We start from the raw sequence: 14,097 nt of genomic DNA, 5'->3' as shown, positions 1-14,097 counted from the left end.
TCACATTCACTGCCTGACTGTGACGGCGTCTCAGGGGCTTTGTAGAAAAAAAGGGACAAAATATTCAATGGCAATGTGTTTTGCTAATAATCACCTTCAACAACATCAGTAAATATGTATACCTACCAAATTTTTCTGGCTTATCAACTTGCGACTCTGACTGTTATGCTAGAATATGTTTAACATCAAACTTGTGGAGCCTTCCTGTAGTGTCACAGTGAGTCACTTCCTGACTTTACATACACCACAGTATGTGGTTGCTGGAGAAACACGTTTGTGAGCTTCCATCAGCTCGCAGGTACAAACGCAGTGAATGGCGTTCCTTATCAAACCCCTGTAGTATTTCCACACATACAGGCCAATATTTACTCTCACCATTACACATGCATGAACATCTCCATCTCTTTCATGAGAGCTGCCTCCTACACCTCACACAGCCTCTGATTGCATCTTTCCTGCTCCAACAGGAAGCTGTCATGCTGTTGAGAGGAAGTCCCAACGGTGCGTGCTCCATACCTGTTCTGTTTTACAGAGCCTGACTTTACTTCCCGCCAGGGACACCAGCACTCTGCCTTTGTAACCGCGGAGATCCAGCAGGCCTCGCCTGTTTGTGGAGGGGGGGTGGAGAAGGCTGTCGGAGGGCTTCTGGGAGCTGCAGGACGGGGGCTGCGTGGCAGACTGAAGAGTTTCCATCCACTCCTGACGCTCCCCTGTGGACACGTGAATGAGAGAGAAACAGAAGCAGACAGGAAAGGAAATAGATAGTGAATAATGTTTCAATTTTTGAGGACGGGAAAAGTGAGTAACAGCAGAGAGAGAAGGCAGGTTTATGTATTTTGTATAACGTAACAGCACATTAGGTCAACAAGTAACAAGACGTGATGTGGGAACACGTCTGCAGTAGAGTTTACAGGAAGTGGTACAGCCATCGGTCTACAGTGAAACTTTCATGGAAATGTTGTCAATGATCGACTTCACCCTCTCACTGTAGTTGTGCAGATCTTCAGCCAACAAAAGTTACAACATAAATATACATTTAGTCAATTCAGAATTTGGTGATCATAGCAACAATAACCTGCAATGAGGAAACCTTCACCCATGTCGCATGTATGATCTACATACATGTGACATGGGTCTTTATCTTTTTTGCCAACCTTTGCTAATTACAAAAATTATTAATTTGAGACACTTTCCAACCTAGGACTGACATCTGTGTGGAGAAAACAACACTCTGCTCATAGTCGCAGTCTGGGTAAAAAAAAACAAAAAAACACTGAGTTGGCACTGAATAAATGAGGAGACAAATAAGTGAGTGGAGGAAATGTAATGGAACTGAGAGAACAGAGCTGGAACAGACCAAGTGAAGATCAGTCAATAATTGAACAGCGCTTTACATTATTTACAACTGTTCTTTGTGAATTCACAGGAGTCTGGGGTGCAGGGCTAGTAGACCAGAACTGGCTTTGGGACCAGATATAGTATTTGGGGGGGGGAGTGGTAGGGGGTAGACAGATGACCTGCTGTGGCAAAGGAGGAGACACAGGAGGAGAATAAGAAAACGGAGGAGAAGCCATGGAGGTAGGAATAGTAGATGAAGGAGGAAGAAAAGTAGAAGGAGAAGAGGAAGGAAGGGGAGGGCCAGAAGGTCAAGGAGGAGAAGTCAGAGAGAGAAGAGGAGAAAAAGGATGGAGGGCAGAAAAAAAAGTAGGAGTAGAAGAAGGAAGAGGGGAAGAAGGTGAAGAAAGACTAACCAGGTCAAAAAAAAGAATAAGTAGTAGGGAAGAAAGTCAAGGATAAGAGGAGGAATGAATGAATAAATGGGTTTTTTGGGGTTGTTTTTTTTTTAAATAAAAAATACTGCCACCCATTCAAACACTCAGACGTGACCCACGTGGATCTGTGGATAATTACAGAAAATGTGGTCAAAACCTAAACAGAACAAACCGGGCAGATAACGCCTACACCTGAGGAGGCTAACCGAGGGTTTGATGAAGACAGCTGTTATCAGAACGAGCAAAAGCTTATTTTTATTTTTCTCTCTTAATGTTGTGTTTGAGAAATGACATCACAAAACTTGGACACTTGAACTTGTGTTTTTAGAGCTTATTCTGAAAGAGAAGAGATAATAGATGATGAAGTGGAAACTTCTTTTGGACCCAGGAGATAATCAGAGATAATCAGGAGAATTGAGTCTCGCAGCTCTCTCAGCAAACTCCAATCTGTTAGCCTTCATTGTTCTATAAAAACAGATTAAAAAAAAGGGAAATGAATGAAACGATGCCCCCGTTTGACCTGGAAATGTTTTCCACTCTTCTGACGACGTCATTTTATTCCATTAAAACGTCAATCAATCTGTCAGGGTTTTTTTTAGTAATTCTTCCTATGACTGAAGTACATTAACTTTCGAAAACTTGTGAATGTCTTTTTTTTTTCCATTTCTCTGAAGAGCCTGCAGTTAGATGTTCTGCCTCTTGATCCTATTTGTCAGCGCAGAGTGTGCCGCTGCTGCAGACCTGTGATGTGTGTGTATCTGTGTGACAGTCTTTTGTCTTCTCACATTGGTGGCTTTGATAGCACGGTGTCTACAGTGTTACAGGAAATTCTCTGGGGTTTATTTTGTGTTCAGATAAGCTGTGGAGAAACATGTTTAATTGTATTTTTTTTTTTAGTTGAACACTGTTTAATGTGCAAGAAAGTGGCACAGTTCACAGGTAATCAACTCTGAGGTCAACACAGCAAGACTGCAGTATTCCTGTCATGTTATTCTGGTTATGTGGTCACTTATTTGTGGAGGACCACACAGGAGGAACACTTCTGGAAAATCCTAACTGTGTCCTGGAACTTTCTGACACTCCCCCATACAATTAGCCCCATTCCTAAAAGCCCAGGAACTTGAAAGGCTACAGATAAAGAAACATAATAAGAAACAAAAACCACTGATGTGTGTTTTACTTCGAATTTAATTTCTCATGTGTTTATAATATAAAGCTGTGGTTGTTCCAGATTGTTTCCATATGAAAAAATTCTACATTACATATCTGGAGAGAAGGGAAGACATGGACAACTGCCATACATTTTTCAATAAATAGAGTTTGAAACCCCTGTTCTAAATGAATAAAGACAAGCAGAGGGTTTGTTGGGTTCTACTAAGAAACCTTCATACCCACTCAACGGGGTAAAAAAATAAAAATAAAATAAAGAACAACCTGGAGTGGAGGCTGTTTTCACTTGTTTTCCCTCCATTCCTTGTCCCCAGATTGGACTAAAACACACTCACACAGTAAAGCCTGTGCACGTCCTTATTTCATTGACATACTCAATGGGTTTGTGATATCATGTTGCAGTCGGTGTATAATTATGTAGCATATCTGCTGTTGAAGGGCAACTAAAAAGAAATCCAAAAGCTTTGACAATTTTTGTGTTGCTGTTTTTTTTTCCACTTTTGTGTCCCAACCTTCAGTAAAAACATGAATAAATCCATGTTTCCATGCTTAATAACTTTTTGGGTGATTCTGTCTTAGAAAGAAAAATGGTAAGATATCTTTATGAAAAATAAATTATTTCCAAGTAGCAGCTATACAGGTAATTTGTTTTTTGTTGTTTAGAATAAAAAAAAACAACAAATGTTGCTAAGCTACATATTACACAAAATAACTAATCAACCTAACAAATAAAGGATACAAAAATATTTGATACCTTACTCAAATCAAAAAATATAGTTGGCATAAACATTAAAACATGTCAATTCTGTACACAGATGAAGGGATTGAAAATCAAATTCAAGCTCTACTTTAGTTGAACTACAAAAACCTCAAAAAAGGTCAAGTTGTTTAGTAAGTCTATCATTTGTTCAAAATGTTGATTACAAGGTTGTCGTTTTTTTTTAACAAGTGTAGACTGGATTTAGTTGAGGATCAGCGAGTCACTATGAGCCTCTGAAGCTCAGACACAAAGAAACTTTTTTGGGGCGCCGTGTGTGAACGTTACCAGTTGGAGTATGTTTGTACAACTTTACTCCAACTCCGTGTCCTCCTGATTTAATATTTTGTCAGCATTTTCTCTTCTTTGGCCTCCTTCCAAACATTTTGTTTTCTTCCTTTAACTCGACTCCCTGTCATTTCCAACAAACCCAGGATGTTTTGGGAGCAGACAACGGCAGAATACAAATCATCCACAGTTTCCCTCTCACCCTCACAGTAAGTCCCTGTTTCTTTTCTCCTTGTTTATTTGCATCTTCTCCACACACCTCACCCACACCTCTCTCCTCTTCTCTCCTTGTCCTAACCATTTCCCGTCACTTCCCTCCGCAGCCTAACTTCCTGCCAGAGTCTCCTTGCCTCTTGCTTTCTTCTCCCCACCGTCCCTGCCACTGCTCACTCCCTTCTCCTCTTCCCTTCTCCCCCTAGCCTTCCTTCCTCCTTCCATCTGGGTCTGACAGCACCTGAGGGAAGAGGCCACCTGCTGACCGAGTGGAGAACCACCGACAGCTGTGTGCACACTCTCTCTCCGGTGGCCTTCAATTATTCACTCTGTTCTCCCTCCTGCACTCTGTCTTTAGTCTGGCCTTTTCATCTCCCCTTGCCATCTCGGCTTTTTTACCATTTGTTGTTGCTTTTATTTTTCCTCCACCTTCTTGTCTCACCCATCATTCTGTTACTCCCATCACTTAATCCCTTCTTCCTGGCTACTTGGGGTGCCCTGCAGCACTCTTCAGCACTCTGCTGGACCATCACACTCTTCTGCCTCAGCCCTACAGCGCCTTAACTTCACTAAACCACTCCTTTTCTCCTTCCACGCCTCGTCCTGTCTACACTCTTTTTTTTCCTCCTGCGCTTCCCTAAAGATTGATGGCTTTACGCCACGAGGCAAGTGGGCCTGTTTAAAGATGCATGAGGTGATGAGGCCAACTTTTCTCCCCTTCTCCCCTCTCTCTCGTCCTTGCTTCCCCAGCTCTTTATTCTCCCGCTGATCCAGGGCGGTCAGAGGCCACAACCAGAGCAGACAGTTGTCAAGACAGCTGAGTGTGACGTATGACCATCAAGCAGCGGACGGAGTGATAAATGACACTGTTGATGCTTCGCAATGAGAGAGAAGCTGCAGTGCTGGACTCTTCAAGGAGACACTAGTTCAGTACACGGAGTTATTTTGTCATTTTCTGGGAGTTTAACGTTAGTTCTATAACTGGAACATAAACAAAGTATGAGTTAACAAACTAAAACAATACCACCTTAACTTCCTCCTGAATTTCAGGAACTGTTCTGAACATGTTTGAATTAACTGTTAGTCATGTCCTCATCACTCCAGATTTCCCAAAGGAAATCCCGAGGGATTAATAAGATTCTATCTATCTATCTGTCACCAGACAAATGCATTATTTCCTGCAAACACAAGACCAACCTACATCAAACTAATCATTATTATAATAAATTGTATTGAAGTATTAAAAACTAGGATCATTAACCTTTCAAAACAAATGATCTATATATAGTTTTTTCTTTTCATTTTTTCTAAGGTGACAAAATAGAAAGTGTTTAGCAGCCTGGCATGAAAACAACCTCTGTATGTTGTGAACAATGGTCCTGTTTCAGTTGGTCAGTTCATTTGATTTTCAAAGTAATAACTTTGTGATGAATTACAAAAGAAAGAAAAAAGCAGAAATGTGAGTCCCCTGAGCTTTGATGTAGAAATGAACAGTAGGAAAAGAACGACTTCTGTCATGGCTGATGAGCCTAAATGACTGGATTCTAAAAACTGATAATGTGATAAAAATATCCCCATGAAATGAAAAAGAAAGACATTTCCCCTCTGTAACTTATGAGGCTAAACATATGCTACAGAGAGTGATTAGGAGACAATAACAATAAAAAAATAAACTTCAATAAGATTTATAAAACCTGTTTTAGTCACACATTTCTGTCTCATAAAGTGCAGTTATTTATAATATATATTTGGTTGTCATGATATTTCTGTGGTGTTTTAAGGACACTGCTCATCTAGTTTTATTTTGGCTAACTTTAATCTCCATTTGTACAGTAGCACATATTTGAGCTTAGCATTCGCTGTTCAGAGCGAGTCTACTTTTTTTACTGCTTAGACCAGTGTTTTGGCAACATATCCTCAGTTTCTGGTGTTGAAGCAGTAAAAATATGAGTTTGTTTTTTTGGCTAAGTTTGGCTAACTTTTCAAGCCAACAACTCAACTCTTTGTGTTTATATTTCCTTTCTTTAAGTTTTATCTCCAATACCGGTATGGTATCTATTTCTGCCTCAGCGTCAACTGAACGTCCACCAGAACTTTCATCAAGTGCAATAAGTTGATCCTCGATATCAGGTCAAATATTGATGCGTCTATTCCTGGCCCAGTGGTTATCAATATGTCAATTAAGTTCATGGAGGTCTGGGCCATGTTGTCAATTGAGAGCTTCGGGTTCAATCTTTTCTAAAGGGAGAGTGGGGGCGGTGCGGCACAGTGAGTCGAAGGCAGTAATAATGCAAAACTCAATTTCTCCATTCTGACTCATTCACATGAATCAAAGGCTTGGCCGCGAGCTGACCCCAGAAATGGACCTTGATTAGCAAATGAACATTTTGATCCGGACAGACTAATAGACTGCCATCAAGCAGCCAGGAGGAGAGGAGGGAGGAGTACCTCTCTCCTCCCGCACTAAGGCTAACGCAGACAGAACTACTAAAGTGAGGAGCTACCAGGAGAACTGAGGTTCTCTTCATTTAGACCAAAAAGTTCAGGCAGAAACATTTAGTTGTTACTGCCAATAACTCTCACCTGACAACTGTACTGTACACACAGAGGCACCAGGTATATCAGAGACTGTATATCAGACTAAAGTCAATGTCTGTTTAATTTTGAGAATGATGATAATATTAGCTTATTTACAGATAAACATTTGTTTATCTGTGGCACAAGTTTGTTGCTTTGCTAAAAGTTATTTAGCAAGCCACTTAGCTAACTACTTATTTTGCAATCATCTTTGGCAATTTCAAGGCAAAAGTTGTCTGCACTTTTGCAACCATACCTGTGTTTCTTTTTTTTGTTGTTGATGTTGTTTTGTGTTTGTTTTTTTAAGGTGGAGAAACTTTTCAGCTGTCAGCAAATTTGTGTATGCCAGGTCAAGTTTATCTAGAATTATTACTATTTATTAATCTACAGGACTTTATAAATTGCATTAAATTAGTAATAAATTGCAGTTATTTGGTCAACATTTGGTAATTTATAACAAAATGAATATTCTTTTGAATATCTGATTAATTTAATTATCAATCGTATTAAACATGGAGACAAACCAAACTGTCTGTGTCGAAGACTGAACAACGTGGACTGTTACTATAAAACGACGGTTTTAGTTTTACTTTATGAGTATATTATAGGGCTGGACAAGGCCAGGCAAGGTAAAACACATCATTAAGATTAAGTACCAAGGGGTAATATACAGTACCTGTACTGCATAACAGCGACCACATAAAAAATTTACTTCACAGGCTTGTAAAGTGTAAAATTGCTTGTGTTGACTTTTAAAGAGGGATTTAGTGTGAACGAAGCCAAGAGTGTTTTGTCAGAGTGACCTTTGACCTCTGACCAGTGAACGCCCAGCAGAACATCCATAATGACAAAATTTTTCACAAAATGTTGACTTAAGAAAGATGAAAATCTGACTGTCTGGCAGCAACAGAACAGGAAAACTGTTCTCTGGTCAAATGGAATTTTTATTCTGAAGAGTCAGAATGACTGGTGCTCGGATTTCAGAAACTTGCTGAATTTGCTTTTTCCCCCCAGTTTTGTGCAGAGATAACTGTCGTTCTACATTTAAAGTACAAATGAAAACTGATAATGCTCTTCTTTAGTGGGGAGTAAAAAGAGAAAGAAATGAGACAATAAACTGCAAAAGAGAGTAGAAGAGGAGGAGGAGGAGAAAAAAAAGATTACCACTGAGAGGTCTGGAGACAGCAGGTTTGGCTGAGAGAGACAAACAAAAATGAAGTGGTGAGAAAAAAAATAGACAGAGGTGGAGGAACAAGAGAGAGTAGGAGAAAAATGAGGCCAGACGGGCAGAGAGAACAAAAGCTGGAGTGGATGGAAGGGTACAACACACTGGACAACAAGAAGTAGAAGAAGACTGATGCATTCTTTGTACCTTCTCTATCGGCCCGGAATATGAAGGTCCTCAGAGAGGTGACCACCTCAAACTTGTTGTCACCCAGTCCTCGTACCTGTCTGATAGCTGTGGCCAGGATCATGCCTTTGGAATACATCTCCTAAAAAAACCCAGAGCGAGGCAAATTAGAATTGATAAAAACATACACACACATGCACCTCATGCATACTAATGACGGCATTGACGCCTGTTCCCATTATCGGCATCTGCCGACCTACAATTACTGGTCTTCCCAGACCAGTGTTTCCATCAATAGAAGTTGTAGTTTTAGTTGTTCTACTGTCGTGAGCCATGATCACATTCATGTTTGGAATGCGTCCTAAAATGTATAAGAACAGCCCGCTGATAAGGCGCTAGGTTCATCTGTAGGAATGGCCTCGCTGTTCACTTCCAAAGTAAAACTTTCATGAACGCCACAGAGCTCTTGGAGGAGGAGCTGGAATATGATTATGACCTTTTTGAATCCAGAACTGTTGACTCCTCAGGGTGATAGTAAACTGAACAGACCTGCTGTTACAGTTTACTGTTCCTACTGTAGGACAGACAAATCCCATTCAAAGTATGTTTGCAGTTTTAAAATAAATCACAGGTGGTTGTAGCATTAGCTCCTCCATTTCAACTTAAAGGGAAATCTTTTTGAAAAGAGTCAATTGAATTGCCAAACCTCAGAGTTGTTTTGTTTTTGTTGCAAATCTGTGAATCCAATAATAGAGCATGATTAAGGTTTTGCCACAGTAACATCAGAAAAGATGACATGATGCTCTGGACTAGCACCCAGCAGGCATCATTTCTGCCTTTTCTGCTTTGATCAACCTTGACTCGAACAAAAATCTGCAGAAAACAGAGTAATGGGATTACTCACTCTACTAATAAAGCAATTGATTAAAGCCATGTGTATAGCACCCCCTGAGGAGGACATGGAGTCTTTACCCGGACAAACACAAAACTCCTGCATACTTGACCTTTGAATAAGACCAGTACATAAACACCAGCTCCACACGTCTATGTTTTTTTTTTTTGGTTTTTTTTGTCATCATCGTAAAATAAATCTCACTGAAGGAAAATAAAAACGGTGAAATATTTAAAACAACCAGATGTACACGCTGTTCTGGGGATTTGAAGAAGTCACGGACGGCACTCGTTGAGTACTGTGGGATTTGTCTACACGTGTGGAGAGTGCGCATTGTCTCGTTAGCCGCCCTGTATTTTCCCCTGGAGCTCGGGACGAGGAATCCAAACAGGGAGGATGTTGCACCAGAGGCTTCATGACCCTCTTTACAGTCTCCCCTGACAATGGCAATTAAAGTACTAGGTCAGTGTCACTGTGAGAGGGAGACGGAAGGAGGGAAAACACCAGGAATCCAACTATAAGATGATCACTTCACACAAGGACTTACTTCTCTGTATGTTATTTCTCTGCAGCTGCCTGAGAATCACCAGGTTATAATAAGAGAGTCTCTGCAGACACTGAATTATTCATGTCAGTAACGTCATTGTCTTTGCAGAGTATTAAAAAAAAAACAGACGTGTCTTAGTTTAGTCATTCTGATTTTTTTTTAACACTCTCCATTTCTCTGCTGTGCACGTGTCTCGTGTCTTGTGCCAAACCAGAGGTTTGCTGCCATCAGGTGTCATACACTGCTACGTTTCAGGGCGGCTGTGTAGAGTAAAGGAGGCTTCGTCAGTTCAGAACTGAAGAAGCTTCTTGGATGAGAGGCGAAACGTCTTCTTTGGGAAGATTCACATCCAGTTGCCTAACAGAACTCTTCAACTTTGACCATGAGCTGGATGACTGAGAATCTTCATAGACAGAGTAAAGGAGGAATTAAAGCATAAGGGGGGATTGGAACCCTGACCCTGCTCTTACTGTTGTTAATTTAGTTCATCACCCTGCTATCTAAACAGACCAAAATACAGTGATCAATTTGGATAGGCAGAGATGGACGAATGGATGGATGGATGGATAGATGGTAGTGGATTCTATGTAGAAGTCAAACTGGTCACATTTGAAAAACAATGAAAGTGGATATTCAGTTTTTGCCTATTTTCCAAACCAGAAAAATAAGGCTCAGCCGTTGTAAATGGATTTTTACCACATAGCATGGCAGAGCAAAGAGGATTTGTTTCCAAAGACATACTAAACACCAGAGGTATATTTAGGTGAATTATTGGGCATTTGCTGCAGGCAGTGACCCCCAGATTTTCAACAACCAGAAGTCTTATAAGTTGCAAAGAGGCCTCGAGCCAGAGTAAAAGAACTGCAGGAGATTTCTGGCATGTTTTGGTTTTTTTTTTAATTCAGCTGTATTTTGAAATGTTTTGACGGGAGTTTTAGGATGGAAGGATTCTCTGACAAAAAACAATTCCAAAAATGAATCAAGTCTCCCAAAATGTGTTTAATTTATTCTGAAGGTTGCCTTTTGGAAGATTATTCTAAAAGTGACAAAAACCACACTGCCAATTATCCGAAATAGCAAAAAATATAATAAGAACCCACGGTGCAGCCTGGTGGTGACAGTGTCGTTGGTTTGTGAAGTTATTTATAAACAGTAACAAATATCAGCATTTTTTGACACTTAGTCTCCAGGTTCCTGCCTAAAAGATAGAGACTAGTCATTCCTTATACATCAGCGTGACACAAACACAGCAAATACTCTATTTCCAGATCAGCAGAGGCAAAATGTTATCAGAATGGTCCAACCAGAGCTCTGATCAGAATCCAACCCATAAACCTGTGATATCACAGACGAATATGCAGTAGAGATGACCTTAAAGCACGTGGGGTAAAAATTGACAAGTCTTGTGGACCGACTGTCTGAGAAGACTGAGCGGGACTAAATACTGGGTCTAGGTCTCGTCTTCAACTTCAAAATGGGCTTCAGTCAAGAAGAAAGGACAATTAAAAAATAATACAAGAATTGTACTCTTAGACTCAAATCTGCCAGAGTGTCTTTGAAAAAATAACTCAATTCATTTCTTGCCATTATTTTACCAGAGGTGTACGGCCAAATAAACCTCAGGGTGCTCTGCACTATGTATTAACCACGATGTCCTAAAAGAGTGGAAACAACAAGTACAGATTCTGGTCATTTATCTTTGCCTAATTATTTTGTCACCTGCTGTATAAAGCTCAATAAAAAAGTGGTGAAATAGAGATAAAAATGAAGACGACCAGGAAAACACAAAGAACAAAGCCCAGGTAATGATGAATAAAGGGGAAGGCAAATGAAGAGGTGAGGAGAGAGAGATATCATAATGAAGACACCTCAAAGGGTCAGTGAGGGCTTCCTTCTCATATTAAAGCAGGATGTTAACAATGGCAAGAAGTGGCTCAACCTAATTACCCAGCGTTGGCCTGGTGCATTCTCCTCCCCAGGAGTTTCACACTAATATCTCCCCTCCTTCTCTGGCTCGCTAAATTTAGACAGAAGTTAAGGGAAGGTGAGGAGTGGAGAGGAGTGAATGTGTGTAAATGTGTGTTTCCGTGTGTGTGTGTGTGTGTGTGTGTGAGCCTCATGGCTGAGGTGTTTATAATTATACTTCAGTTTGGGTTAAGGCTAATTAATTGTTTTTTTATTCCAGTTTTTTGGGTCATGGAGTGCGTATGGAGTAGTTTAATTATGAGATGTGCATCTGTAAATAATCCCAAGGCAGTAATGACAAAAATAAAGAAGTCTCTCTCACACACACACAGACACACCAATACACAGGCAATGTTTATAGACTAATCTCCAGAGGACAGTCTGCCAAGGAAGCAATGAAGCCTAACTATGTCTCTTTTCTCCAATAACAGACACACCTGACTCACCCTCCCACCTCCAAAGATCTCCCGCACATTCATTTTCACCCACTATTTACTGCACCATCTTTCAACTCCCACATTTCCCCTCACCCGAGCTCCTCGCCTACCACTGTTCCTCCCAGTTCAACCTCCAAAACATCCGTCAGTCCTTAAGTCTCTGTCCGTAGGTTCTGTTTTCTGTATCCTGTGTAAATAAACATTCTAATTTATGAATATGAAACCCAGTAAATGATTAGAGCTCACAGGGATGAAGGGACTGGGTGAAGAAGGACGCCAGGAAAGAGGTGTCTTCACCGCCACCAGTCACTCAGGGCTAAGGCTTCGTCTGTGGAGGCACGAGGACACCAACTGGTCAAAGCGCAAAACTGCAGCCCTGAGTTTTTTTTTTGTTGTTGTTTGTTTGTTTTTGGGGTTTTTTAAACCCATGTGAGCAATAATAGTGTTGCTTGGATTTTTTTTTTCCCCCAAACTGAGTGGATTGGACGCCTTGAGGATTTTGAAGATGATGTACTCAGGGCAAAGCTTCCTTAAGGGCAAGTCTGAGATTTGTCGAGGCAAAGCCTAATTCTTAAAGCCTTACAGGCAAATCCAAGATGAATGTTAGCAAGTGTGTGTGAGTTTGAGGGAAAACAAAGGTTATTTCACCATCCTACAAGGACAATACGGTGAGATTCATGGTCTAGTCCAGGGCTGCCCAAAAGGTAGATCAGGATCTACCAGTAGATCTCATAGGGAGTGCTGGTAGATCCTGAGCAATTACTGTACATTTAAAGAAACAACAATAAATTAAAAATGATAGCTTTAATTCTATTTTAAGATCCTAGGACTAAAGTAAGAACCATAGAACCACTGAGTCACACGGTGTTGTGCCATACAACTACAGCCATTTAATCAATGTAGTAAATACGTATATATTTATAGTTCTCAATGTAGGTAGATCACTTTATCCCGGTCATTTGAAAAGTAGTAAATAGCAAGCCAAAAAAGGAGTGCACCATGGGCTGGTTCGCAAGCTAAAAAAGGAGTGCACCATGGGCTGGTTCTGATGTAAATATTAGAATCCCAGTGGTCGATTTGACATAAGAGGAAGAAAAGGGTTATAGATCAGGTTGGGAACCAATGATCAACGTTCAAGTGTCTTGGGAGCCAAACCCTGCTGGCTGTTAGAGGTACTACACATTAAACTGCATTTTGAGATGGATTTAAAATCTCACATGTGACCTTTTACAGTAGAGCCATTACAAAAAAAAATCTTACAAAATACCACTAAGTAAACAAGTATTATTTATTTTTAAGACAGATTAAAAAATGAGCTTAGGGCCACTGCTGAAATGATCATTTCCTTACAGGACCACATTAGTGTAAGACTTCAATATAAAACAACATTTCAAAAAAGTGTTGTTTTTTTTTAATAATTCATCATTAATTATGTAATACTACAAACAGCTAGTAAAAATACATTTTCCTACATTCCCAAATGACTAACCAAAACACACTAATCATGAGAAAATATTAAAATACATAAACAAATTCCCTTTCATGGGGTATCTAGTCATGGTCCACATTTGGCAGGTTTGCGGGCCATAAGTGGCCCCTATGCCATAAGTTTGATATCATGTTTTCAAACATGACCTATTTTAGACAGGGTTAGAATTGAAAAAAACAAAATAAAAGATGAGAAACGGTGAGGGTTTACAGAAAAAACACTGGTGTCTGGTTGAAGACACAGAAGGGAATAAGCAGAGAGGCTTTCAGGCTCAGATAGATAGAGCTCTGCTGTGTCAGATCCACAGACAATCAGCCAGACTGACACTTCCAAACTGATCCCCCCATTCTCAAACCTCATCTCCCCTTTGGCCTCCTCCTCCCCAGCCTCACCTCCCTCTCTCCTGCTCCCAGTCCTCTCATCCCTTCATCCCTTGCAGCCATCCTTCCTAACTTCCTGCTCTCACTACCCTGAAGACAGGATTTGGACTGTTTCTATCAGAGACACACACACACACACACGACAACACAACAGGGACCTGAAAACCACAACCCAGGCCCAGAGCTTTCTCCAAAATTCGATTCCGATTGTTGACGAAATCAGATGAAATGGGTGATTGATGAGCAGGATTGGACACGA

At 40.5% G+C, this 14,097-nt stretch overlaps 1 protein-coding gene across 1 annotated transcript in view; it reads right to left on the bottom strand.

Annotated features, from left to right (window-relative positions):
- Nucleotides 1-14,097, bottom strand: part of arap2 (ArfGAP with RhoGAP domain, ankyrin repeat and PH domain 2) — a 97,966-nt gene that overhangs the window by 71,072 nt on the left and 12,797 nt on the right. Inside the window, exons 8-9 of the mRNA XM_008321193.3 lie at nucleotides 8,150-8,270; nucleotides 517-710 (exon numbers count right to left, since the gene is read on the bottom strand). Coding sequence (XP_008319415.1) covers nucleotides 517-710; nucleotides 8,150-8,270 — 315 coding nt within the window. The remainder of the gene's footprint in view (nucleotides 1-516; nucleotides 711-8,149; nucleotides 8,271-14,097) is intronic.

The sequence above is a fragment of the Cynoglossus semilaevis genome, chromosome 1 (assembly GCF_000523025.1).
Source record: "Cynoglossus semilaevis isolate Cse_v1.0 chromosome 1, Cse_v1.0, whole genome shotgun sequence".
In the NCBI taxonomy this organism is placed as follows: Eukaryota; Metazoa; Chordata; class Actinopteri; order Pleuronectiformes; family Cynoglossidae; genus Cynoglossus; species Cynoglossus semilaevis.
This window is presented reverse-complemented; position numbering and strand designations above follow the sequence as displayed.